Below are 27,144 nucleotides of genomic sequence, written 5' to 3' on the forward strand. Positions count from 1 at the left end.
GGAAGTGCGCAGGTTTAACACCGTCAGGATAGGCTACAGCACTCGCTCATACAAAATGTACAAAACACCGTCCTCTAACTACAAACAGCGCACCGTGGAGGGAAAATAATGTCCCATGTTTCAAATGGTTCCAAATATCTGGAAAAACAATCTGTGCTTAAGTTTGCCTTGTGATTATTTTTGTCACGGATGCAATAGGTGCGCCTTGGCAGGTTACATTGAGCATAGCCCAACTAGATGAAAACCGTTAGAAACATGGTGTCATTTGTCCCCCGGGTGAATTAAACAGATATATCAGCTATGTTTTTTGTTAAGCATTCAGAGCCACGTGGCATGCGTCCTCGTCATTGTGTCTGGAAGTGCTGTGGAGACGCAAACGTGACCCGGTGCTGCCCCCTTAGTCATGTGACCTCCGTCATCGATGCTGAGTGGTTCTGAAAATGGACGTGGTGGAAGGAAGGGAAGGACGGAGATAGAGGTAGAAGGATTGACAGAGATTTAGAAAGAAAGTAGACAAGGAGAGGGAAAAGGTGTGGAAATGGAGAAGGAGAAGAAATAAGTGTCAAAACAGTATCAGGGGTGCTCTGTGTGAGGTTGTGTGTGTTTGGGAAGGAGGACAGGGGTGTAGTGCAAAAACGTCATGCCTGTATGTTCTTCTGAACATGTGTCATTGCTTTGTGTTGAAAGAAAGAAAGAGACAGAAAGAAAGAACAAGAAAGAAAGAGAAAGAAAGAACACACGGTCAACCAAATATGTGACTCACCCTTTCTGTATGCGAATTCTGGGAAATTACAACAAATTGCAGAAGGCTAAATTCTGAAGGGGAGGTTGTTGTAAGCTTACAGTCTTGAGGGAGCTCTTCCAATTAATTGGGAAGCATAATGTGCACCATAGAGATTAGGTTTTTGGGAATCCAGGTTAAGTGTTTTCAAGTACCTGTGCGCTGAGGGTCTCCAGTGGGCTCTCTACACGGGGGAAAGTCATCAGAGGCAGACCACGGTAGTCTTCAGTTTTCTGTTTAGCTGCTGCACTGTGGACGCCTTTGAAGTTGTTCACAACACATATACCCTGCAAGGTACGAGGACAGTTCAACATTAACAGCAAGGTAGGTTAATAATGACAGGCTGAGGTGGAAATGAAAATGTCATGGATTCATTTTTAAGAACGGGAACGTGAGCTCCTGCTATGACATTCTGACGTTGTGTCCGGTATTATGGCTTTTGCCAAACCAGGCTGGGTTATTTGAGATAAAGTTGAATTAATCCATGACAAAGTTTTCATTTGAACTAAGCCAAAATATATATTTTTCCTACCCGTAATCCCCAAAAACTGTCTGAATACATATTTATTTGACAAATCATTGTGACGTCATACAACAAGAGGAACAGTCTTCAGCCATGGTAGCAGTCTGTGAGAATGTACTTAGGCACAGCAGTGTCTTGAGCTAACTGCCAATTCCAACATGCTAACAATGACAACACTACTGTAGGTATACTGCTTACCATGTTCATTGTATAGTGAACCTGTAGCATGTTTTAGCGTGCTAACATTTGCCAATAAGCAGTACAGCTGAGACTGGTGGGAATGTATTTTGTTTTGCAGGCATTTTTTCATCAATCAATGACTAGGACACATTTAAAAAAATAAAAAAATCACCTTATAAAAAGTTAAAAGACCACCAAACGGATCACCAAATTCATCCTGAGGGGAAATAAATGTGTGCACCAAAACCATCCAACAGTTGGTGACACTCAAACCCACAGAATTCAATTGGCTGGTGGCGCCAGAAGAAAAGTCAGGGGATCACCTGGGAAGCATGAATGTCTGTACAAAAATACTTTCCAATCCATCAAATGGTTGCTGACATATTTCAGTCCATACGAATGGGGTGGACCGACAGACTGACATCGCTATCCCTAGAGCCATGCCCCTAGCGGGGCTAAAACGTCTGCCTTGATGCAGACTTCTTGCACCAAATAATGTGAACAGTCGCACTGCACTGCAGGCTGTCCGAGAATGTTACCAGTCTCTAGTCTGGACCGTCAAGACACATTTTAACTTTTAAGTAGTGCTATTAAACAACTGCAACAAATGAGACTCACACCATTGTTGAAAAAGAACGTCACCTAATGTCCATATTAAAGTGACATTACATTACTTACTGCCAACCCTAGTGCCACTGCTATTTTAGGCCCCCAATTAAAAGGAATTAACAGCACCCATGAGTTTTTTTGGAGAGATGTGACCATTTTTGTTTAGCTTCGGAACAGTTATCGCTGTAATATAAAGTTTATATGGGTGTAAAAGCTCAATTAAACATGGTGTGACTCCACAAAATTCAGCCATCCTATAATGCAGTCAAAGGAGATGCTCCTGGTGTTCATCTTTGCGGCATGAACTGACGCCTGGTTTTATGTAAAATTCTTATAATCTACAGTCACTTGGAAATTCAGTTGTTTTTTTGTGTTTTTTTTGTCAGGATCTTTTAACAGTAGAAATACCACCAAGGTCGCTTTACTTCTATACTCCTCCATGGACTGGTTAATCAAAGAAGGTAGCCCGAGGGGGAATCCGCCCCCAGGCCGACCATGCCCTCAGGCAGTGGCAAAGGCGAAAATGAAGCAGGGCGATTCACTGCAGGAAGATGCTCAAGGTTTCCTTGTTTGTGGCAGTTCACGGACAGTGCTGGGCGAGAATCTAACGGCGACACTCCAGCATCACCGTTTCGTAAAAAGCACATGAATATGAATGCTGCACAAAAATGTCTGTAAGAGTGAATCTAATGTTGATTAGGTTAAAAGCATGGACAACTCAAAAGTACACTCCTTTGTGCTCAACTCTACACTGACACTCATGTCCTGCTGTTTTCACATGACTGTTTATAAATGACATCCTGCTTGTTTCAAATGCAATTCAGTATGGTCTACGCTATCTTGTTTACTCTCGCGTCCGAGTAGATCGGAAAAGACTGCTTTCTTTCGTCTCGTCAGCCATGCTAAGACAGGCCCTGCCAAGCTGCCATCTATTGTCTCAGGTATCTCCATCACAGCTATTCCCAATGACAGTAAATAAGGTCAGGAACGTTCATTTACGCACAGATCAGCTCTTCTCCCAAGTTATATTAAAGCCCTATTGGGACTTGGCGAGCGATGGTTTTGTCATTTTTAAAACGTGAAAAAGTTTGGCAAACACTGCTCTATCGGACCTGGCAGGCAGTCTGCATGTGCCTCTGCTTTGTCTTAGATCAAGTGGACACCTCTGTCTCCAACATCATCCTGGAGCTCAACGACCAAGTGCTTAACACTGATCCCTCAATCTGCTGGCTAAGGATAAATCTCTTGTAACACCAAAGGCAGCTGTTTGATGAGTCCATTCGGATCTCTTCGCAGCACTGATAGCAGGGGGGGGGGGTTTGAGCTACACCTGCTTTTTACTCTCCTTGTACCAATTAATTTTCCTCAAGATAGCATTCCATTATATCGCTTCAGTTTTCAGATGACAGGAACTTTATGATCTTCATCGGGACCATGAGGTCGATGTGAAGGGAGGAGGCTGCCGTCCTCAGTTTGCTGATAAGCCGGAAATGAGCCGATTCAAAACTGCTGAGGTGATGACTGATTTTCTTGTGTCCGTCTCTCCCTGGAGACCACTGATTCGATTTTTATAGATCACTCATTGAAGGCTAATATCATTTATTAAAGAGTGGGTTGCTGGGGGGCTCATCCTCCTCATGGTCCAAGGACAAACCAAGACGAGAGCAAGGTGTGATTGCTACCGCTCACCCAGGAAACTCTGTAACCATCTATTCACACTAAAAGCTGCCATCATTTGAACATCTTGTGTGGCCCTATTTTGCCCCACAAATGCTCATCCTTCGAAAACCTCACAGTTTGTGAACCCCTCCTCGACATCCTGTAGGACCGTCTGTAAATCTTACAGCTGTCTGTTTCCTGTCTTATTTTGAAAGTGAACTCTTCTCGTGTCATGTTTGGTTTAACTTCCTGTTTTTTTTGGGGTGACATTTCCCGCCTTTTTGATTGTCTGCCGCGCCAAAATCAGTTTCACCTGATGTCACTAAGCAAAACAATAATATGCTGTATATGCTCTCATTTAGCCGTGGCTCTATGAATGTACAATGTCGGCCACTCAGTCTCTCACCTCACCATTTTGGTTCTCAGACAATGAGCCCCTGTTTTGTTCAGTGGTGCCACCATGAGGCTGATATTTGTAGTTCTGAGTGAACAGTTACCAGAACTGCCATGTAATTCATGTTCACTAATATTGGTGATCCCTTTACTTTCTCTTTTTCTATCGCATCACCAGGTCAACATTCTACTTGTACAATATTTAGGTGTGTGTGACAAAATACCTGCAAAAACAACGACATTCCCATCAGCCTCGGGACATCAAGTCTTTCACACTAATTCCAGCTGTGAGGCTAGGGGACCCAGCGGCAGTTAACATGTAATGAAGCCCCAGACACTTTTAAATTCATCTTTTTTTGATTTGTGGTGGTTTCCCTTCAACTTCCTTTCACCTCAATGGGATTTTCCGCTTCAAACGTGGGTTTCAGCTGTAACCACAGTTCTGTATTTTAAACACTTAGCATAAAATCTGATGCTGACAAAGTGATTATAATGTTCAGTGAGACGCCAGGTTGTTTGAAAAGTTGATTTAATATCAAAGACAGCGGGACAGGGGTCTCCTCGATCACCTCTGAATTAAACACAACCACTATTTCAAACTACTGTTTCCCTTGTCCTTGTCCTTGTGCCTGTCACTACCCTTCCTCCCTTTTTGGCTCTTTCAAAGCCAGAGCGACTGCTGCTGTATCTCAGTAGAAATCCAGTATTCACTCTCCTTTCATGCTCTTCTCCTCTTTCCCCCAATCAACCAGTTCATCCTTCCTCGTTTCCCTCTCCAACTCACCTGCGTCTGAACCGCCTTCAAGCTCAGTATAAACCATGCTTCATCCTCTCCCTCTATCACCTCTTCACAAACTGCTCTTTTAAGCTTCTTTCGCAAATTAGTATTTAGCAGGTCAGTGCACATGGCTGCATTGACAAACAGCTAACTTTTACATATTATATATATATATATATATTATGTTGCCACTTAATAAATGCCACTACACACATTAATGAAAAAAAATAAGTATGCTGTGTAAGATTTTTAAGACCTACATTTGCATATAACTGAATTTAAAGATGGCACCAAAACCATGTTACAGGCTTTGAGAAGGGGTGCAGCCAGAATAATCATTTAATTACTGGTTTGGGTCAGTTCCAAAATGAAGCTGACAATTTGAAAATAAAGTCATGACCAGAATCCACCTCGGAAGAATCATCTTCACTCTATTCCTCTAATCCCCGCTCCCACACTTCCCCAAACCTGTCACTCTTCCGTCGTCCTCACCAGAAACAGAGCAATGGCCGATCCCAGGATAAATCCGGCCACTACGTCCGAACAGTGGTTTCGGTACTCTGAGACTCGGTTGAGGCCGGTGAGGAAGGCCGAGCAGAGCGTGCCCAGACAGAGCACAGGCTTGGCCAGGCGGCTGGACTTGGTCTTGATGGTGCTGGTGATGTACATCTGAACAGGAGGACAGAAGGCAGATTAAATCAGACCAAGGACTTTGAAAATAAAAAAAAAACATGATGTTCTTTACGGTGTCTTCCTCTCTCTTCGGGTAGACGACAACAGAGGCAATCTCAAGAAGAGCAACTGGAGGTGTTCCCACAGAAACGGAATCAAATATTTTACAATTTCGTGAGAGTACAAAGCCTCCATTGCTGTTAAAGAAAGATGTCAAAAACTTACATCATTTGAGTGAAATACCTCTCCAAGACGAAGAGTTTTTTTCACAGAGAATAAAAGATTACAAGATTAACCTAACAGGGACTTCTAACTGTGAGTGAAAGCTGTGAGGAGACTGTCAGCATTTAAAAACACACACTGTCTTCCTACATATGTTCTCACTTCTTGAACTTTTACCTCCTCCCACGCCACAAAAGTGCACGGAGCCGTGCGTATCAAATCCTCTTTTCATCAATAACCTGTCCTTGTATTGCTCTTGTTCCAGCTGATAAAATCTGCACCTCTTCTCTGTCTTTCACTTTTCAGCAGCTGAGCCCCTCCGTCACTCTGATATCAAATTGCGGCTCTTCAAATAGCTCTTCAAAAAAGCCATTCTTCGTGTGTTCCTCCAGCCAATTTTCTAAAAGAATGCCTGAATGCACCCTACGCTTGTGTGAAACATTCTTCGACATAAAATATTCCCTTTTATTCAAAGCTTTTTAAAATTACAAATCAAGTGTATAACTGAAATCAATTAAAACTATCTATTCATCTCTGATTGCTTGGATATAGGTGTGTAAAATAATATCATTAAGTCCCAAATGAGTAACTCCAGAGCCTCAAGTACACTCGATGAAACTGATTTTTAATTAAATGATCTCCCGTTTTGTTGAAGAAATTTTGAAAATTTAGTGGAGAATTAAAGAAAAAAAGTATTTTCTAATAATGTAGTACTGTTTTAAATAAACAGAACGACAACAAATGTTGTTTCTATATTCCAGAATAGTTACTATATTTATATATTTGATATTTACCAGTTACACTTAGATTTGCAACAACTCAAACATAATTTCGACAACAAACTGCTAAATTAAAGTTATATCCTTTTATTTCAGTTAAGCAGCTCTTAATTCTCCACAGTCAAACTGAGTACATTCTTCTCACCGTCAGGTACACAGCAGAGTACACACTCAGCGAAGCGTCCTTGGATGGGAACGACCGGCGAGCGTTCTCCACAACAACGGGGTTCCCGGTGCAGATGTTGCCGTTGACGATGAACTGGTGATTAAAGCGGCACTCGGTGCCGGTGTAGTTGGGCTTGCATACGGACAGGAAGTAGGGCGAGAGGCCTCCAGTCACCACCTGACCCGCGTTGACGAAGATGTCTGTGGCGAACAGGCCGAACGCAAACACTCCTGGTGGGGCACACGGACACACAATTAGACTTTATAGCAGATGAAACCACGCAGCAAAGTAAAATTAACACATAAACACAAAGCTTTAAAAGCTTCACAGGCGTTTCCCTCTTAAATCATGGTGCAGTCACCTAGTATCCGAAGTTAAATTGACCTGTGACTATCTGGCTCGCAGCACTGGGACACAAACCAACTGTAAACCCCAAATGTCATGAGGCAGTGCTAAACCCCAGAATATCCATGGTTAGTATTATACCCTGACAAATGCTGGAATCTAATGAAGTTAATACAGAAGGAAAGAAGAGTGGACAACAGGCAAGGAACTAAATATAAACAGAACAAAAGCATCTCATGTGAATGATTGCACTGACACTCTCAGCCCACCAACCCTGACCAATGTCTGCGTCTGCATTCCTTTTGCTGTGAAATATGACTGCTTATTATCTGGCCTGCTTAGCCATGAAATTACTCTGCTTTGTATTCTCATCCGGGGGGGGCTGCAGAGGGCTGAGGTGGGGGGGGAGAGGTAGGGTTTGGTTGCCAGTGAGGGTTACATGGACACGATTGTGTGAAGGGCATCATTGAGGGAAATAGAGAAGGGAAATTAGGGTGAGAGGAGAGGAGATGGGAGGGAGCAGGAGAGCGGGAAACTAACAGCCCCAGTGATCCTACACATTTCAGAGATTGTTTGGGAGCTGACGGAAATATAAATCACGCAAATGAACACGAATGAATCTCTGATGAGTTTTATTATAAATTGAAGGGATATTATTTAAAAAATGAACAATACAGTTCTGATTACGCCACTTAAGTCCAGCAAACGACCTCATTTACTGGAAAAGATAGCAAAGAGCCTGTCAGTTTGCACAGCGCCACTTTTCCAAGCTGTGTGGAAAAGTGGCTGCAAAAAGTTAAATTCAAAGGTTGCGTGGGGCTACAAACCTTACCTGTAATTGCGAAGTAAAGCTTTTTGGTATGTTGCCTACAATTCAACATGTTTGAATTTGATTTTGTTTCATCGGCTGATGTCGTTTTAGAGAAAGTGTAGTAAACGCACTACAGCTGGAATCCAAATTGGCTCCTTTCAGTTACTGAATTTCCTTCAGATCGACCAGTTTGCTGCACTTGAATTGAAAATCCACGACCAGCAAGTTTACCCACCGAAGATTCAGATTAAATCAAAGCAGATGGTTCCAACCACGGCCACACCAGATGCATAACATGACATGGCCAGTTCTAATTAAGCCACACATGTTCTCCCCGTGTCAGGGCGGGTTTTTATCCAGGTCCCCTGACTTCCTCCCACAGTCCAAGACATACAGGTTATGTTAATTAGGGACTCGATTTCCCATAGGTGTAAATGAAAGCATGAATGCTTGTCTGTCTCCATATGTCAGCCTTGTGATAATCTAGTGACCTGTCCAGGGTGTTCCCATCCTCACGCTCAATGTCAGCTGAGACCGGCTCCAGTCACCCGAGACCCTATAGTATCAGTGATTTCACTTAAAGGATGGATGGATGGATGGATATCAAAGAGTGAACTCAAGAGGAATACAGAACAGTGAAAAAGTCTCTCCCTGACATGCATGTGCATGCATTTTTTGTTTTGTTCCCTATAATGTAACATGAAATGCAATTGTATTCACACTTGAACAAGGCTGAGGTGATTGCAGCTGTTGGTCGACCCTACCCAAAGCCTATTATATGTTGCTAACTGTAGCCCTCGGATCATTTAAGCCAAGACTATTGCCTTCTGAATACACTTAACGGCACACACACACCAGCTTCATCGCGACACGCATCATCACTCCAGGCTACACCACGGCTCCCAGCATCAGCAAGCATCACTGCCTCCGAAGAGCAGCAAATGCATCATATTAGCTCCACTGCCGCCATAACCGGCTCTGCAGGCACGTGCTACAGGCATGTGTGTTGCACTTTCACAATTGGCTGATCTGGAGACTCTCAAGTATTTGCAGACAATCTCCTGTTTACACGTTTGGGCGGTGGAAGCTGCAGCCATCCTCACTCTGGCCATCCTTGTTAACCTCGTCCTCTAAACTCTCTCATTTCACCCTTCACTGTGCTTTGACCTGCCTTTGACACAACAGAAAATTGTCTGATCCCGTCACATATCATGTTATTCGCAGGTTGGTGATTTCTTGATTGACATGTTGGTCTGTTGCTTGCATTCATCGTTGCACCCTCTTCTGTCCATTGTAGGAGAAATTACTCCTTTTTACATGATGGTGGAGGTGTTAAGAACATGAACAGACCGACGGGACATATCATGATATCCCACACATTTTGAAATATGTCAGCTGCCTAAATCAGAAAACATGTGATTTAACAAACCATTCAGATTCAGATGTCACATACAGGCTAATTAGAATATACCGCCTCCCTTCTGAGTATCGCCAATCCCCCAGCTTGAGAACTACCTTTTGCAAAGGTATGCCATGTTTTTCTCGTAAGCCAATCAGAGCAGACTGGGCTTTTTTTTTGGTGTGGGGGGGCTTACAGAAACAGGCCGCTAAAAGGGAGCGTTTCAGACAGAGGGTGAATACAGGTATATTCAGACAGACAGTGTGAGAAAAACAATATTTGTTGAACATTAAAGCATGTAAACATGTTCTAGTAGGAACCAAAAAGGTATGAAGCTAAAGTGAGCATTGTATGTCCTCTATAAACACCAACATCCTCAAGCCCTGACTCATCAGGCTTACTGTTTAAATGTGCAGCTTTTTGCATTGGAGCTCCCCTCTCAGGTGAGTGACAGCACATTCACCTGTCAGCTTACGATATGCAGCATGTTGCTTCTCGGTTAAAAGCTTACTGAAACACTAAAAGCCACAGAAATATTCCTGATGTTTCAGATTCATGGTTTACTGAGCTGTTAACTTTACAAACTGTACTCGCATAGTTTTGTAATCAATGATAAACAACAGAAGACTGACTGAATACAAACTGAAAGTAAAAGTTCTGATTTGGCGCCCCCGTGTACATGTGAGAGGACGATGTAGTGCGTTCCTGAGTTGTCGGCTACTGCCCGGTACCGTCCACATGAAGGGCAGTTAGGACGATTTGGCATGAAAACTTTCTCACCTACGAAGCGTACGACGCGACGGATAAGGGGGTTGAGGTAACAACAGTCTCCTGTTACGATGGTTTTCTCCTGGGCCAGGAGAGCTTCCCTCGTCGACTTCATCACATACATGGACACCTCTCCGATGAAAATCTACAAAGTGCACACAAACAGGCAGAAAACAGGAGATGGGAAACACACACACACACACACACACACACAGACAAGGAAGAAAAGAAAACAAGAAAACATTGTGTTAAGCATTCCATTATAGGGCAGGGGGACATGTCTAGCCTGTGTACATAAACCACTATGTCTTAATGCAGCCTTTCTTCAGGCCCATTATAGTGTGGACATTACATTAGGTCTAATGGAAATACTGCTGCCGGACACACAAAATGAAACTCATTGCCGGCTGTCTCCGGTGATGCAGGCTGCTACAAAAATATGTATGTGTTTATGAGCGAGAGTGTGTGCATACAGTAAGGGTGTGTGTGTGTACGCGTCTGGTTTAGGTGTGTGTGTGTGTGTTTGTGTTCATAAAATAGTTTGTTTTGAGCCCCAGGACAGGTAAAAAAAAAAATCCCCTGTGTTTTTCTCCATCCCTTGTGAATGCTTCCACATGTTCTTGTGAATGCAACTCTAATCTATTTCTTTTTTTGTGGCTACGAGCAGAATGAGCGGTTGATTTTGTGATGTTGGGGAACGAAAAAAAAGAAGAAGAAGAAGAAAGAGGGACTGGCGGCAGACACATATACAAAAAGGGTTTTCTGACATGTTTTCTGATTTAAAGCTCTGCACTGGTTTCAGTCCTGTCTGGATTTGTCAGCACAAAGGAGGCGGAATTAAAATGTTCAAACACTTTTTTCCATTAGATGATGACTGACATAAAGCGTGCAAATACCAAATAAAAATCTCATGAATGCACGATGACAGAAGAATCCATCTTCTTTTGCATATTGACCCAGAAACATCTGTCTTCAAGGGCAAAATAGCCAAATAAACATGCCTTTATCTTCAAACAGACTGCGACTGTAAAGGGCAGGGAACTTGTGTCATGTAGTTTCATTATGGCTCACAATATGTACAAACACACATAAATATGTATATTGGATGTTTTCTGGATGTTATGGATGCAAAATAGCCCAAACTCTGAAAATTGACCAGTGCATGAAAATGATGTTATTGCCTTGGGTGTCTCGCCAAAAGTTCATGATCTAAATGGAAAATAAAATGACTCATGAGCCCCTTTAATTAAGCATTGTTACAAAATTGAAAGCGTGTATATGCAAACATATATGATAAATCTAAAATGTGCTCAGATTACTTTTATCTCCAGTGAGGTTACTGGCAAACTTTTATAATAACTTTCATCAAAATCAGTTCATTTCCATTCAGGTCCTTGAAATGCTGACGAGGAGCGTTTTCCCCGATACTAAATGATGACTTTAACATTTTCAAGCAACTAGTAATTGCTTTAAAGTATTGATCGTCTTATTTCAACTAATGTGTCCCCCAACTCTCCTTCAAAACAAATGTCATGAAAACTGAACCGAAGTGACTGAAAGCAACTATCTCCAAAGGCGATGTCAGATATGAAGTGAAACTGTGTGATGTCTGAGCGGAAAATGAAAAGGTTAAAAAGATATAATTTTTGGGAGTAATTTGTGTGTAATGAAACGAAAAGAACAGACTTCTGGTTCATCTGCTATCTTAATTTATTACTAACCCATCCACGAGTGTGACAGATTTACGGGAGCTCAGGTCAGCAATACCCTTGAAAGTCTATAAAATCCAGTACCGGTGACATTACAGTGACTGCCCAAAGCATTCAGGAATACATTTTTAGTTTCAGCCTATTCACATTGTGAATCACTCACATATTATGACCACTGTCCCCTGTAGAAAACCGTAAATCACTTATTCTACGCTTTGTTCGATCATACTGATCGCCAGTCTTTTTTTTTTAAATCAAGCATGTAGCCTAAAGCAGCACAGAACTTCTCTTGATTGTTACAGTAAGCGGATAATTATATGTAATAATCTTTTCATATTTGAGCAAAAAGAAAGATTATTTTTTTTTAATTTGAGTAAGGTTTATTTGGAAATATGTAATACAATACAAATGTAGTAGCTGACTAAAACAGCACTTAAAAACACCGAAACAATCAGTCAAAAAGAGAAACTTCAACTCATGTGTTGGTCCCTGTGGACACGCACCATATTACCTTTAGAAGACCTCTTATTTTACTTAGGCAGGGTATGGCGGTCTCTCCCGCACAGTACGTTCCCAACCCTCCACCAAACTGTTGATTTACTAAGTTAGCGGCTTGTCGGAAATCATAGTGGAACATTAAGCAGCTAAAGAGCCAGATATTTCCCTCAGGGGTCATAGGAGACCAACAAACAGAGCTAAAATGAGAGTGAATAGTGGACACTCACTGGGTAGCCAGAAACATGACACAGAATACATGCTAATGTTGCTTCATGTCTCCTGGAAGTGTAAATAGGCAACTGTTAGCTCACATTCACATTAACACATTCACTCTATAGGGTGATAATATGTAGAGCCGCTGTGTTTACAGCTTGTTATGCTTCCCTGAAGTGGAGAAAAAAAAAGATTCAATTAATGCTCCTTTAATGTCTTCTTAATGAGCTGATTATTTTCAGTATTGCCACCAAGACGCACATAAAAGAAAGTGGAATAATTAGAGTTCCTCAACTTCAACATAGTCCTTCTCTGATAGCTCGACACCTTTCAGAGTTTAACTAGAGAACTCATGGAGGTTAACGCTCGGTGCCTTTCATTAGTCAGCCACTTGTTTCTGTTGGATCCACACTTGGCAGACAAGAACAACATCGTGCTTTCATCGTGTTGAGGGTGAAGGATCACCTTTTATGATGTCTATGGATGAACAAGTTTATAGCACGGCGCATCAAAACGACCCGTCTAACCTCTACAGCCTCCCATTGGTCCGGCCATGTGGAACATTCTGAATAAATTACTGCCTCTTTGCTAATTGGCCAACATCCCTGTCATCATTAATTCTGATCGGCTGCTTCGCTGGTTTATGACGCATGTGGCAGCGGAGCGATATACAGTGTGACGCACAACTTTAGCACCTGACACAGCACTCTCAAAGGGCACAATTAAAAACTTTGGGATAGCGTACAGATGGATAAAGAGGCTAAGGCCATTCACTATATGCCAACGAGAAAGAGAAAAAGCAAAGAGATGGAAATATGGGAAGTGACCAGCACTGTTAAACAAAAGTGAAACAGCTGACACAGCACTGAGGAGGGGTGTGTGATCAGGGACGAGCAGGATAAAAGAAGAAAGGATTTATCTTATTAGGTTTTAATGAGTTTAACGAAAAAATACTAATTGTGTTGCGTAACCATAATAGCCCAAATAACATTACACAGTACTGTGTACCAACTCGTACACTGATGTTGTTTGTTAAACTTATCAGCCTGTAATTATATTCTCTTTTTTTTCTGAAGTAATCATTGCAGAAGAGTCCGTCAAAACCAATTATTTTTATTCTATTGAGTAAGTCAGAGAGTGTGTGTGTGTGTGTGTACTTGTACATATATCTTTGCAAGGACCAAGGAGTTTTAGACCGTCACAGTGAGGACATTGTGGGCGGTCCTCACTTCTTCAAAGGCATGTTTGAGCGGTTCAGACTTGGTTTTAAAATTAGCTTAGGGAATTAGGGTCAGGGTTGGGGTTAGGCATTTAGTTGTGATGATTAATGTTAGGATAAAGGGCAAGGGAATGCATTACGTCAATGATTGTCCTCACAAAGTTAGAAGTACAGGGATATGTGTGAGGGGGTTTGGGAGCACAGGTGTGTGTGACACAGGTGTGTAACACTGTAGAATGCTGATGCAGCTGCACAACAATTAGCTTCAAGACGAGAATGCAAGCTAGAGGCTGTGTTTTACTTGTTTAATAAAAGTGACGTTTGACTTCAGACTAGCATACCGGTAACCACAGTCAATCTTTAGAGCCTGAGAGCAAAAAAACAAAGTGTCCCAGATAATAAACACAAATAGAGGGAGACACAAAGAGGCAGCAGAACGGTAATATCTCATTACAAATTAATGGGTGGCGTGTGTCCAGGAACCAGACATCTTTTACGATCACATCCCAGATTAACTGCCACTTGAAATCGTAATAGAAAAGGAGGACTGGTCTGTTTGGAAAGGAAGCTGGGATACACAAATGGGACACATACAGTACACTGCTAAAAGCTTTTTCACAGCACTCTACAGTTCTAAACTGAATTTTAGATTTACTGCGGAGCATTCAACAGAACATGAGGTGCTCAAGAAATGGACAGGCACACCAGTCCATTTCACACACCAAATTCTATAACGACATCCAGACATTAAGACGTCCTTTCAGTGGTGTAGTGGGTAAAGAAATAATTCAGCTATGATAACGCATATCCTCAGGAAATCATAACATTGTAAAATACTATTAATGAATGAATCAAATGCTGCAAATATGTACACTTAATAGACCAAAAAAAGATTAAATAATGCAGTTAACATTCACTGGATTATAACAATACACAGCATGCACAATAAGGAAACAAAAGGAAATGATGGTCGGCTCACACAGTTCACAAAAAAATATAGTTGTAGTGAAAATGCTAATAGACTTACCATACACTCTTTGGCCACAGTTAGTTGGCAACTATATACTTTATATATGTAAGGTAAATGAGGGGTAAAATAACCAACATTCACCAGCTGAAAATGCAAATTAGTACAAATGATTACACAATTGCTGCACTCTTAGAGCTTTAAAATACTGTATTTTCTGTTTGACACCCTAGCTAATTATTATTATTTTAACACATTCCATCTGTACTGATGTGATGCACGACTGCAGCCCTTAACGTTTAAGCACTGTGCGATCCTAAAACGTACCGAGGCCTGCGTCTGGCCGTGAAGCAACGGCTTCTTCAGACAGAGGGAACCACACTGTTTCTATATTCTGGGATTGACTCGTCTTTTCCTTCGCCAGTGGCCAGAGAAAATGTATTCTAACATTAAAAGGCAGACACATGCACACAGTCGTCAGGAGGTGCTCAGAAAATCGTTGACACTGTTTTAATAATGAAGTGAGCCAGGGACTCAGAGACATGTGGAGGATGGTGCGGTCTGGTGTGCTCGGTTGGAGACAACAAGCATGGAGCTAAACTGACACCTGGTGGCTGCATGTTGCTACTCCTGTTTGAATCAGCAATGCACATGCAGCCCCTGCCCTACATTCATCCACAACTGTCCCTCAGCTTTACAAATGAACAGTCTTAACAGTTATTTTGTTCATTCAGTGATCAGAAAGAGATTTCTAACAGACCCTTTTCACACAAGACATTCGTTATTGCAGGTACACAGGTGTAATTAATAACACTAATGAGGGCTGCACTCATGCTCGCTGACTGATACACTTTAGAAGGCACAGAGCCATCGTTAATGGTATTGATTACACCTGTGCCTCCCCTGCTATGATAAGTATAAATACCTGCAGTGAAAAAGCCCCATTGATGCTTTTAGATACACCTGTAGTTCAGTGGCGGGCCGTGCATTTTATACCTGGGCCTTCTGTGCTGTCCTACTACACTTGAGCCATCTCCTAATAAGCTCATTATGACGCCACAGCTACGGTTGTTATTTGTTTCTAGGGGTGTAACAATACACGTATTCGTATTAAACCGTTCGGTACGAGGCTTACGAACCGAACAATACGTTTGAATAATACTAGTGCATTTGGAAAATGCAGAAGCTTGAATTGTGGGAAATATAATGTTTTCGGTGGACTGCGCTCACGTGGGAGACAACGGGCTGTGTGACCTCTGAACCCGGAACAAAAAAGAACAGCTGAGGCCCCGCACCGTGTGTTCAGGGAGGGTAAGCTAAAGTAGCTTAGCGGGAAAACAATAGCCCGAACGGATTCAATTGTCCGGACAATAACCCCACGCATGACGGGATGCTTCGTAATTAACAGACAATGCATATAGTCCAAATCAATGTAATTAACACAATGACAACAACAAACTCACAAGAACCAGTCACATATATTTATATGACAACAAATCAACCCAGCAACACTGCAGCGCTAGAGCACGAGCCATTCATATTATTCATAAAAACGACACGATAGACAAATGAACACAGTAGTAACGCTACTGCAGATGTACAAAAACAAAAGCAGTTCACTTACCAAAGCTGCCTTCACTTAAGTCCATACACCTTTCTTTGTTAACAAAGTCAGTAACTAAATCCATTTCTCCTCCTTCAGCCATTGAGTGTTAAAAAAATAAAGCTAGGTAAAAAAAATAAAATAATCTACACCAAGCAAAACGCTAAAAATGTCATAACTTCTCTTACATATGTTTCAATCACGGCGCACGTTAATGCAGACGTACTTAGGAGGCTGCCTCGGTACCACTGGCACGTCAAAGAATACGCCCAACATGTCAAACTAAAGATCTGATTGGTTGAAGACAATCAACAATATCGTCCCCATTTACTTAAACTGCACAGGCTCTCTAGCGGGCATCGGGCCTCTCTCCTTACATAGAGACATAGGGGCTGAATCTGATTGGATAAAAGCTCTACTTAAAACAAGTTGTGCTGGAAGCAGCGCTGCAGGCTGGAAGCAGAGCAACTGAGGAAGACAGGAGCTGTGCAATGAGAAAATAAGCTAATGGGAAAACAAATCATAATACACGTAGTGTATTTGTGAAAAACTATTAAATTATAAAATAGCTATAAATTTGTGATTCTGTTTAGGCCAGCAGAGAAGGCTTAGCTGGACCTGACGGCCCACCACTGCTGTAGTTTTCCTTCAATGTCATGTCAAAATGAGTGCACCCCCCAAAAAATCCATACTGCAGCACAAACTAATTCTATACAATGTGTGCCACATACTGATTGGCACAGTATACTGTTTGAGCAGTAATCCAACACTCGACTTGTTTTATACTAACAATAAATGTTGCAATATGTGCAAAGTGGGAAACTGCAACTTTGGTCACAGGCAGTTCAATTTCACAAAGCGGCAGCAACGTGTCTTTCTTAAGTTGTAACACCTTTTTGTTCTTAAGCTGTTTAACTCACCACCTCCCACAATCTATTTTAATTCCCCCTAGTTCCTCCATTTCCTTTGTGTATTGCATTGTGGGAGAATAGTGTTCATCAACATCGCGCTCAAAAATCAACCATAATCTAGTATCCACACGGTCTGGTCGGAGCTGGAGGAAGAGATATATATACAGCATAGTATCGCGATATTTTGCATGGCGATATTGTATCGATACACGGATGCCAAGTATCGATCTTTTGCAAATACGAATTAAACTTTTTGGTACTAGAATAATAAAATCAATTGCTTTTTCCGTCCGCTAGATGGTGCTGAGTTTTTTCTTCTAGTGAGGTCAGCAGAGGTCCCGGGAAAGAAATCAGAAATGCGCCGTCCGACCCAGCCGTGCCCAAGCTCTACAGAGATGTGAAGCTTAAAGTTGAGGAATCTTTGAGTACAGCAGAAAGGGTTGCATTAACTTGTGATGCGTGGACGTCAACTGCAGTGGATTCCTATGTGACTATAACAGCACATTATCTCACAGAGGACTGGCGACTGCTGTCCCACGTTCTCCAAACTAGAGCAAGTACACGTAAGTCACACCGGGGCAAACATTGCAGACCTCCTGCAAAATGCAGCACAAGAATGGGGGATTGCCGACAAAAACCTGGTGGTTGTAACCGACACCGCTTCTAACATGGGCGTTATCATTCAGTTAGCGGGATTCCTGTATGAGAAGTGTTTCGCTCAATCTGGCCTCACAACAGGCGTTAAATCTGCCAACAGTAGCCAGGCTCATGGGGAGAGTGCGGCGCATTACTGTCTCTCTGCCCACGACGTCCACGCATCACAAGTTATACTGAGTTATATAACTCTTATATCTTACTTATAGAAGTTATAGTTCATATACTGAGTCCACACATGTTTGCATTCAGTTAAATTGGACTATGTAGACTGTAATACAAACAGTTTAGTTTGTCAGGTGCAACATTTATGACAGTGTTGGTCAGTCTGTCTGCTCGACAATCCCATTTTGCTGCAATAAAAATGATGAAAGTGAGATGAACCGTCTGAAAGCTTTATCTTATTAGATAAAACATGTTGACAAAGTTTTCCTTTTGGGGATATAATTTGCAGTTGAAAAAAGGCAATAAATCGCAATATATGTTATCGCAATACTCAGCATATCTCAGCATATCTCAGCATGTATCGTGATAATATCGTATCGTGACTTAAGTATCGTGATAATATCGTATCGTGGACCTTCCCACCCCTACTGTCTGGTTGGGGGAAAAAAATATTCTGTCCCTTTTTCCAATGTGAAATCACTACACACTCACAACGTGGTTAGAATCAGTGTGTTCTATTAAACAACAGCTGTGAAAGGATAGAGTGGCATGAGTTACACTTATAGAACACTGAGTCAACTGTACTCCCTGTTGATGTTGAAAAGGTTTCACCGGTGCACGGGTGCCCCTTTCATTCAGCACAACAGCGAAGGAACAGTGAATGAATGGTGAAACATTACACAACAGGGAATCCACTCACCTTCTAGCACTGGGACCCGGATAACGGGGAATCTCTATGGACACACACTGTTTAAGAGATCGCATCATAGTCCGGGGAAAATATGTGTCCGTCATGTCATGACTTGTCACATGGTACATTCAGCCGAACAAAGCAAGAGTTTAACGGATGCTGTTCAAAGTTCAGAGAAACAGAGAATCGAAAGTTCAGTCCGTGAAATCGTCACCGAACTTCTCAGCTGACCCATGAAAAGATTTGAAAACAGTCTTCAGTCAGACAGGTCGCTGTGACCTTTTCTCCCATATTTTGACAGAGAAAGTGGAATTTACCGAGGATAGAGGGACAACAGTCGTCGGTTCAAATAAGATGCATTGCTGAATATCTATTCCTACTTATCTGCTATATGATTTAACACTGAAGTAACTTATGTGCCGTTGCAAACAGTAACAAAGGTCGGTCAGTAGGCCATACTGTAGGTCAGCAGTATATGTTGTCTGGCAACATTATAACACTTTGTGGAGTAGAGGTTACATTTTTGGTGGTTGTCAGGAATTATTGTAGAAACAATAGGTTTTAAATGTGAAAAGCTGTAAGCAGTGAACAAAAGGTTGCTCTTTTCAGAGAGACGTAAATAAACCAAATGTGGTTGCCGTATTTAAACACTGCAGCGAAATACAAATAAGATGTTGTTTTTTTTTACTCACTATAGCGGTGGGAGCAGCAGCCACCACGCAGTAGAGGATGAGAGGGGGGACGAAGCTGGACTCCTCTGTGCCGGGATACGGCTTCATCAGCTCGGCGTCGTTGCAGAAGAAACCCTGCACGTGCACGCTGAACAGGTCCGTGCACTCCATGTAGTAGGCCAGCAGCACCGTGCCGGACATGATGACGAGCTGGAAGAAGAACATGTCGGAGTGGGACAGAGCAAGAGAGTAGAGAAAGTTGAAGAAGAGGAGAAGAAGAAGAAGAACGAGAAGGGGGAAAGGGGGACTTGTTAGTTGTATATCCAGTGCACTGAAGAATATCCTTCCTTGATTCACTTTTGAGTGGTTAAATGAGTTGTTTGGTGGCTGATCCCCGAACAGCGCTCCTCTCTCAGCTGTGACGTGTCTAACATGGTTTTAATGCAAAACAACCGCATAAATCCTCTAAAAACGTCTATTTTTCCTCTCTCTCTCCCTCTATCTCATGCTAACTCCTCGTGTTCAAGCCCCCCCACTTACCACCGCCTCTCCTCCCTCACCCCCTCATCCTTTTATCCCTCTAACATCGTCTTTTGTCTCTGGCCTCTTTTCGCTCTCTTTCCAGAATCAGCTGCAGGCAATATTTTGATATATATGGTATCCTTCGTCGCTGATAACGAACCAAGCCAGGCTTTTAATGTGGACTCTAAAAATCAGCTGCATTTGAGTCATTCAGCCCCTAATGTGTTGATACTGATGCCAACCTGCTGGCACTACACGCTCTGGTTGTTATATCAAAGGAGGGTGATGACGTGTTTGTCTATATTTAAGAGCTAGATAGAAGAAAAGCACCACAACATCACCGGAACTGAGTGTCTTAGTCAGGGAAGGTACTGCCAGTAGATGCAGACATTAGTCATGAAAAGGTAACATTAGCGCAGTAAGAGCTACTCAGCTCCCTGTGATTATAGGGAAAATGTCCAAAAAGAGAAAAATATTAAGATGCTTTATTGATCCTATATGAATCAGTATGAGATCATTACAAATACAATGGGACATCACAAGCGGCCATGAATGGCAATCCTTTCTCATTTGTCTGCTGAAAAACTGCAATATTCCAAGTGTTGTTAGTTTAGTTTAGTTAAGTTTTAGTTGTTAACATGTCATATAGACATGATAATAGTGTTGTGAATGGTCCCTGATTCTTAAAAAACATGTTAAAGCAGGCCATTTGTAATACTTCTCCTCAACACCAGGGGTCACAACGCTGCCGCTGAAGGAGAAGTGTTGCTTCAACACACAAGAGCTACTCAGCTCCCTGTGATTACAGGGGAAAAGTGCAAAAAGAACAAAATATTAAGATGCTTTATTGATCCTATATGAATCAATAAAATAAAGGAGAAGCGTTGCTTCGAGGCACACTTTTTTGGTTGTGTACGATACAAGAACTTTATTCCATATTCTGCTGGGATGATTTTAAATGTTTAACATCTTGAGCCAACTAGAACAGCGATTGTGACCGTGTTAGTGAAAACACTGCATGCATCTGGAGTCGAGGTCTAAAGTTGCACATTTCATTTGTCATCCTTGATTGAAGACAGCAGAGACAGTACAATTGGGAAAGATTTAACAGTGATTCATATGAAAACAAGCAACTAATTATGGCTCCCATAAAGGAATAGTGCTTTGAGATACAGTAAAACATGGAGGTTGTGGGAGCCAGACTGGACAGTGAGACAGGGGGGGGGGCAAGAAAGCGACTGTGTTTAGGAGAGAACTGTTGGCAAATCTAGTCTTGTGACAGATGGCCATGCTGAGATGTCCAGGTGTGTGAGCCTGTGTGTGTGTGTGCTTTTGTGTTTTCTATGCCAACTTTTTGAATAACACTAAGCTAATTAGTGGTATTTTTGCTTGCTCCAGTTATTACAAAGCTATCATGTCGCGGATAGAATATTTACACAATTCACATACATCAACAACAACTCGCAGGAGAAACCATTATACTTGGCTGCACACCATACCGTGATACGTCACGGTTATACTCGTAACGGAAGGCACTCGTATATCCAGAGGTTTTCAGTGTTTCAAATATAGAAAAGAAGTCCTCCTGTTCCTCCATCTTAATAAATGATTGATGATTGATTTACTTGGGTTTAATGGGGCAGTTCTTTCCCGAGCCCTGATTAAAAGAAAGACAAATGAATAACAGTAGGAACTGATGATATGAAGCATAAGGCACAAAATTGCAAAAAGACAATAAAAAAGCTGTAGCTTAACTTATTTTCTCTAAGTACTTTCTCTAAGTTCACTGACCTTGACAGAGGATTTTTTGGGTTCAAACTGCAAACCCTATCCCGTGTTTAGCTTTGCGGAAGTTCCTGTAAAACCCAGTTTCCCAAAGTTCCCAGATATTTCTCACCAGACAGCTATGGTTGGAGTAGCAGAGTTTGGTGATAGTGGTATTACTGAAAATGAGGCCAACCGTTCATCATTGAACCCTCTATAAGGACTACAGGTGAGTGCCCACACAGTGATACCCATGAGTGTTCACAACATACTATACATACAAGCGTTTTCATACTTCACGTCATGTGTTTCCCACACCTCAGTGGAAAATACACAGTAGTTTTGACTTATGTACGCTGTGTTTCTTAGTTTGGTTTTGTCAGAATAGTATCTAATGGTTACTGAAATGATACTGTAGGCCTTCCTGTCTGTTAAATAGAAGCTGGCTAGTCTAGATTGTTGTTCCAATGAGAAAAATAATTTTGCTAATTCATTTCAAATGCACAAAATTCTTCAGAGAATAACGTCAAAGGGTTAATATACATGAAAGAAAAGCAGAAATTATTGGAAAGATTTTTTTTCCACTTTAAATTCCAAGAAAGCTAAAGTTTTCTTTATTTCATATGAATACAGAATTGGTTGATGTGCTGTGATGAGCAGAATTTGTCAGCCATTGTTTGATTGGTAATCTCCCACCTGATTCTGATAAATCGCAAGCGTAACCCAGAACGTCAGAGCAACGTTTTCATTAATGCAGCTTGGCGGCACACATTATCCAGAGAGGGATAATTTCATGATTTAATGTTGTTCCACAAACACGCTCCAGCGGGATAATCGGCTAACACATAATTCACAGGTCTCTGAAAATATGTAAATTCCTGCGCTTGCAGAAATGCCATGTAATACCTTGTGGGATCGCATACCTAACTCAGGTTTACAGGGAAAATACCTGAAAAGGGCTTGGACAGATTAATAAGAAGGGTGTACACTGTGTTGAGCAGTATAGCCTGAGAAGTTTAAGGTTGCTGGTTTGAAGCATGGGGCTGGTTGAGAACATCAAGATGTCCTTGAACCATTTCTTCCCTCCAACATTCATCCCAATCACATTCTAACTCATATTCCCTCTATCACTCCTGTAGCCTCCTGCTACTTCTTCTCGCTATAAATCACGGAAAGCCGCAAACAAGCAGTGAGCTATTAGACATCGGGAGAGTCATCGGGCTGTGGCAAATTACCAAAACAGGCCACGAGAGATGAGCAATCTCTGCTTGTTGAGCCTGATCTTACTCTCCTCCTCTCTCGTCTGTCCTGTATGCTGTATCAGACCTTGCTTGGTTCAGATTCAGGGTACTATTACTTGAGTATTTGCTATTTGCTATTTTGCTATTCCACTACATTTTGGAGGCAAATGTTGTATTTCTCACTACAACAAATGCATTTAGACAGCATCACTTACAACTTACTTGTTGAACTAATCAACAGTGTAAGTAGTTTAAATCCGCCCTGCATTAACCAGCTGCAGCAATAGTGATACCTACACATGAATACATCAATATTTATAATCCAGTAATATAATACACATTATTCTAAAATGGGCCATTCAGCATAATGAGTAAGAGTTTGACTTTTTGGTACTTTTAATATATGTTGACGCTAATACTTGTGTACTTCTGCCTATAGGTAAAATCACTTGGCAGCATTACTGAAATGAAAATAGTGGTGAAAACAGCGGTGTCGTCCCTGCAGGGCGGTTGCCGTTTCTGTGACTTTTTTTTTTATGACCTGGCTTTTTTTGTGACAGTTGTACACCTGGACAAGCGTCCCTTTCTCTGCAAAGCACAACTTGTGGCTCCATTATATTCACTCCCCAGCCAGCGTCATGCTGCATTAGCTGTTTGAAGGGCAGACTGACAAGACGGGCTGCCGTAAAAACGGTTATAAAAAGTTACTGCAGCATGCCATTATCCTTCTCCCTTGGAGGGCACAATTCACCTCTTTTATCCCGGATTCTGGCAGGGTGCTATGGTGCAGCCATCTCCCTCTGTTGAGTTTTGACATGACATACATTTCTCAGGGTAAGTATATCACTTTAGAGGAGCGGACAATAATTTCCTACTGCCAACATTTATGAATCAATTACTTACAGGCTTCGAACAAAGTAAAACTCTGACTTTCAATATTTTTATTCTACAACTGGATTAAATGACTGCCTGTAATTTTAAAAAGGCAGCCACAGAGAATTATCACCCAATTCTGCGCTTGCCCTCAGCTCTATAGAGAGAGAAAAAAGCTCCGATAAGCCCACTGTACACTACCCAACAGCACATTCAGATACACAAAGGTAGCAACTGGGGAACATTGAGCAGCTAATGCACCAGATATTCCCATCAAGGGTTGGTGGAGACCAAAACAGAGCTCAAAGGAGACCAACATTTCAATTTACACTCAACACTCAACTCCAAATGAATGCTAATGTTGCTCAGCTAACACGTACCCCATCTTAACTTCTTAAGGTGGTCTTAAGTCTATTTGTGAATTCAGCTTGTTGTGCTGCGCAAAAGTTGCCGTACTTGTGGAACGCTTAATATATTTTATAGTGTTAACCTGTGACAACAGTGGCCAGTGTTTAGTAGAAGTAACGTAGTCTCCTTTAACTCAGTAGGGTAAGTTAAAATTCTCATCATACGTTTGCAACCATTTTGCGGTATTACTTTGTTTTATGTTTGTAATCACTTCATACACAGGCAATTACATCATAATAAAACTCTTAATTAAATGAATACACATCTCTCCCCTTCTCCAGTGTTCCCAATCTCTTCCCGTCTTTGTCTCCTTCAATCCAAAAATCCTGCTACTGTCAGTCCCACCGCCATCCAACAACAGGAAAATGTTATATAAATCCACCAAGTCCTAGGTTTTCATTTCACTGTCATGTTGCGTTAGTAGGAGAAAAAGACTCACTGACAGAAATGGGCATCTTAGTCTGGCTTGCCCGGATTTAGACTGTGATGCTACACTTCTGGTGTCAGACGTGTCTATAAGTGACACAGATGACAGCTACTTGTTTGTTTTTTGATGTATTCAAAAATCTAAGGTATCATGATGAATAGCCAGCTATTAAATGTAATTCTGGGCCCCAAATCATTTGTCTTTTACAGTTTTTTCAAAGAAAATAAATTACAAACCACTGTATTAAATAGCATTAAATAAAAACCAGCCGTAACAAATATATTGACCTCTTGATCCACGGTTATCAATATGTTAAGTACAGCATCTCGTGCCATTTGATATGTCTATTGAGGCTCCTATTTCTAAGGCTTCTGTGACTGTTATAAATGGTATAAATGCATTCTGTACCACATGCAATGTTTTGTGTCTTATTCAATTTACTTTTCATAACTCCTATTGGGTCAAATATAATCAGCTCTAAAGATTGTAATAGTATACTTTCATGAGGATGTTATTTTTTTGACTCAAAGTAAACATTGTTGTGTCAAGTTTACCACATCATTATCTATTTTCTAAACAAGCTAAAATCATATAAATCACCCCGTTTGAACTGGACTGGAAGTTCTCCATCTGCTGCCTTAACAAGTCTAAAGTTAAACACACAAAGTTTGTGATTTAAACTGCAGTATAAAAATGTGATAAAAACCGTAGTGCACATTTGCAGATAAAGTCAATATGACCCCTAAATTATTTGTATATGTTATACATTGTTTTATTTTCAGCCAGCATGTTAAATAAGAAGTAACAGCAATTATGCTGTTCTAAAGTGGGTCTCGTGGTATTTTCAGGCAGAAACCTTTTCCTCTTTGTCCCCCTGTGGGACAAAAGGCCACAAACGTACTCATAGTTGGATGTTGTCACCTGCATGGTACTCGTGCTCTCTAGTGGCTTTGCTGTATGTGGCCGTGTCTTTCAGGAGCTGCTCCCTGCCAGAGTGATCACCTGCAAACAATCAGATGCCCAATCAAGCCAGTCAGGATTTAGCCTCAGTCTGGCTCTAGCCGTTGCCAGATTGTCTTGTGCTCAAGCCAAGCTCTAAAGCCATTTGTTCAAGCCTTGTTTCTGTGACCTGTTAATGACCTTTTCCCCTGTTTTCAAGACGGGCAGGATTTTGCCTATAGCCCTTACTTGTACCTCAGTCTGCACTACTTTCCCTTCTATCTTCATTGTCTGCTTGACATTTTGCCATTAAAACTAAATTAAAAGAGATTTCTGTGTTGTCTGCTTCGGAGTTCTCTCCACGGTGTCTGACAGTATTAATGTGAGCAGTTGACGATTCAAGTCACATGTGCTTTCAAATTGTATTTAAATTATATTGTATGTGTCCCAACATGACAGGAGCTTTTTTTAAATGAGTGGGGTTCACAGATTAACAATTCCCCTAATTTCAGAAGAATCACCACGGCAGATCTACCTGTCCTCTCCTCAGCCTCCTTGAATTAAAATCTCCCAGCTGCAGGCATCGCAGATTGCCGGCATGTTTCTTGTCCAAACTTAATCAGAGCTATCGCAGGTTCACTTAAACTGTGTGTTGTTCCAAAACTAAATGTAACATGCGATTTTCCCAGATAAAAGCCCCTTTTTTAGAATCCCACAAGTTAAAAATCATATTGCGTCAGTGCAGCCAAGAGAGAGACGGAGCGACATCAAAGACCATCACTCCCTGCAGTGATTTCTTTTATTTATTTTTTTTAAATCATGACAGCCCAGAACGTTATTACACCATACTGAGAGATGAGATTGAGCAAGATAAAAGGAAGAAACCATCCCTTAGTTTGACAGTGGGAATTTTCACAAATGATAGTCAAGAGATTAGTTCACTTCCTCAAAGCCTGGTGCGGATGGTGTTTTTTGTTCACAAGGCCCTCAATAAGGTTTTTTTTATACACGAAACCTGAGAAGTCTAAGTGGAGAATAGTGAGATGAATGAACGCCCGGGGCTCGGCGTGTTACATAATGTCATCCAGGGGGAGGCACAGGATATATCTGTTCTCTCCTCATTTCTCACGGCTCACCTCCGCAGCTCCTTCATTAATTAATTTTTCATAATTTTTGCAACCTTTCGCTTCCTCCCCATCTCGTCTTTCCTTCTCCTCCCTTGTGACCCGTCTTCCTGTTGCAGCCCTCCCGTCTTATTTTTATTTTGCAGTCCGCAGCCGAGGCAAACGGCAATGACAAAATAATCAACTAGAGGTTAGGTAACAGAAAAGCAACATGAGACATGACTAGATAAACAAATCACCATAAATAAGCATCCTCCCTGTCACACTGCCTCTGGCACTGGGGGCTGCTCCAACCAGGGCGCTTCGTTTCTGGTCATGTGACGACACTGTCCCTCTGCCTTGCTCTGTTTCGTGACAGGCAGGGTGAGTAAGATAAAGAGGGCGAAAATAAGAAAGGGAAGGAGAAACAAAGGAGCGGGGAAAGAGTGAGGGGCACCGAGATGTGGAGTGATACAGAGGG

The 27,144-nt window shown here is 41.7% G+C and overlaps 1 protein-coding gene across 1 annotated transcript in view; it reads right to left on the reverse strand.

The window, feature by feature from the left end:
- Positions 1 to 401: 401 nt before the first annotated feature.
- plppr1 (phospholipid phosphatase related 1) overlaps positions 402 to 27,144 on the reverse strand; it is a gene marked incomplete at both ends in the record, with an annotated part of 29,751 nt that continues 3,008 nt past the window's right edge. The window contains 6 exons of the mRNA XM_079178861.1: positions 402 to 434; positions 937 to 1,068; positions 5,416 to 5,592; positions 6,742 to 6,992; positions 10,098 to 10,230; positions 19,408 to 19,596. Of these exons, the coding sequence (XP_079034987.1) occupies positions 402 to 434; positions 937 to 1,068; positions 5,416 to 5,592; positions 6,742 to 6,992; positions 10,098 to 10,230; positions 19,408 to 19,596 (915 nt within the window). The remainder of the gene's footprint in view (positions 435 to 936; positions 1,069 to 5,415; positions 5,593 to 6,741; positions 6,993 to 10,097; positions 10,231 to 19,407; positions 19,597 to 27,144) is intronic.

The sequence above is a fragment of the Pholis gunnellus genome (assembly GCF_910591455.1).
Source record: "Pholis gunnellus genome assembly, chromosome: 18".
In the NCBI taxonomy this organism is placed as follows: domain Eukaryota; kingdom Metazoa; phylum Chordata; class Actinopteri; order Perciformes; family Pholidae; genus Pholis; species Pholis gunnellus.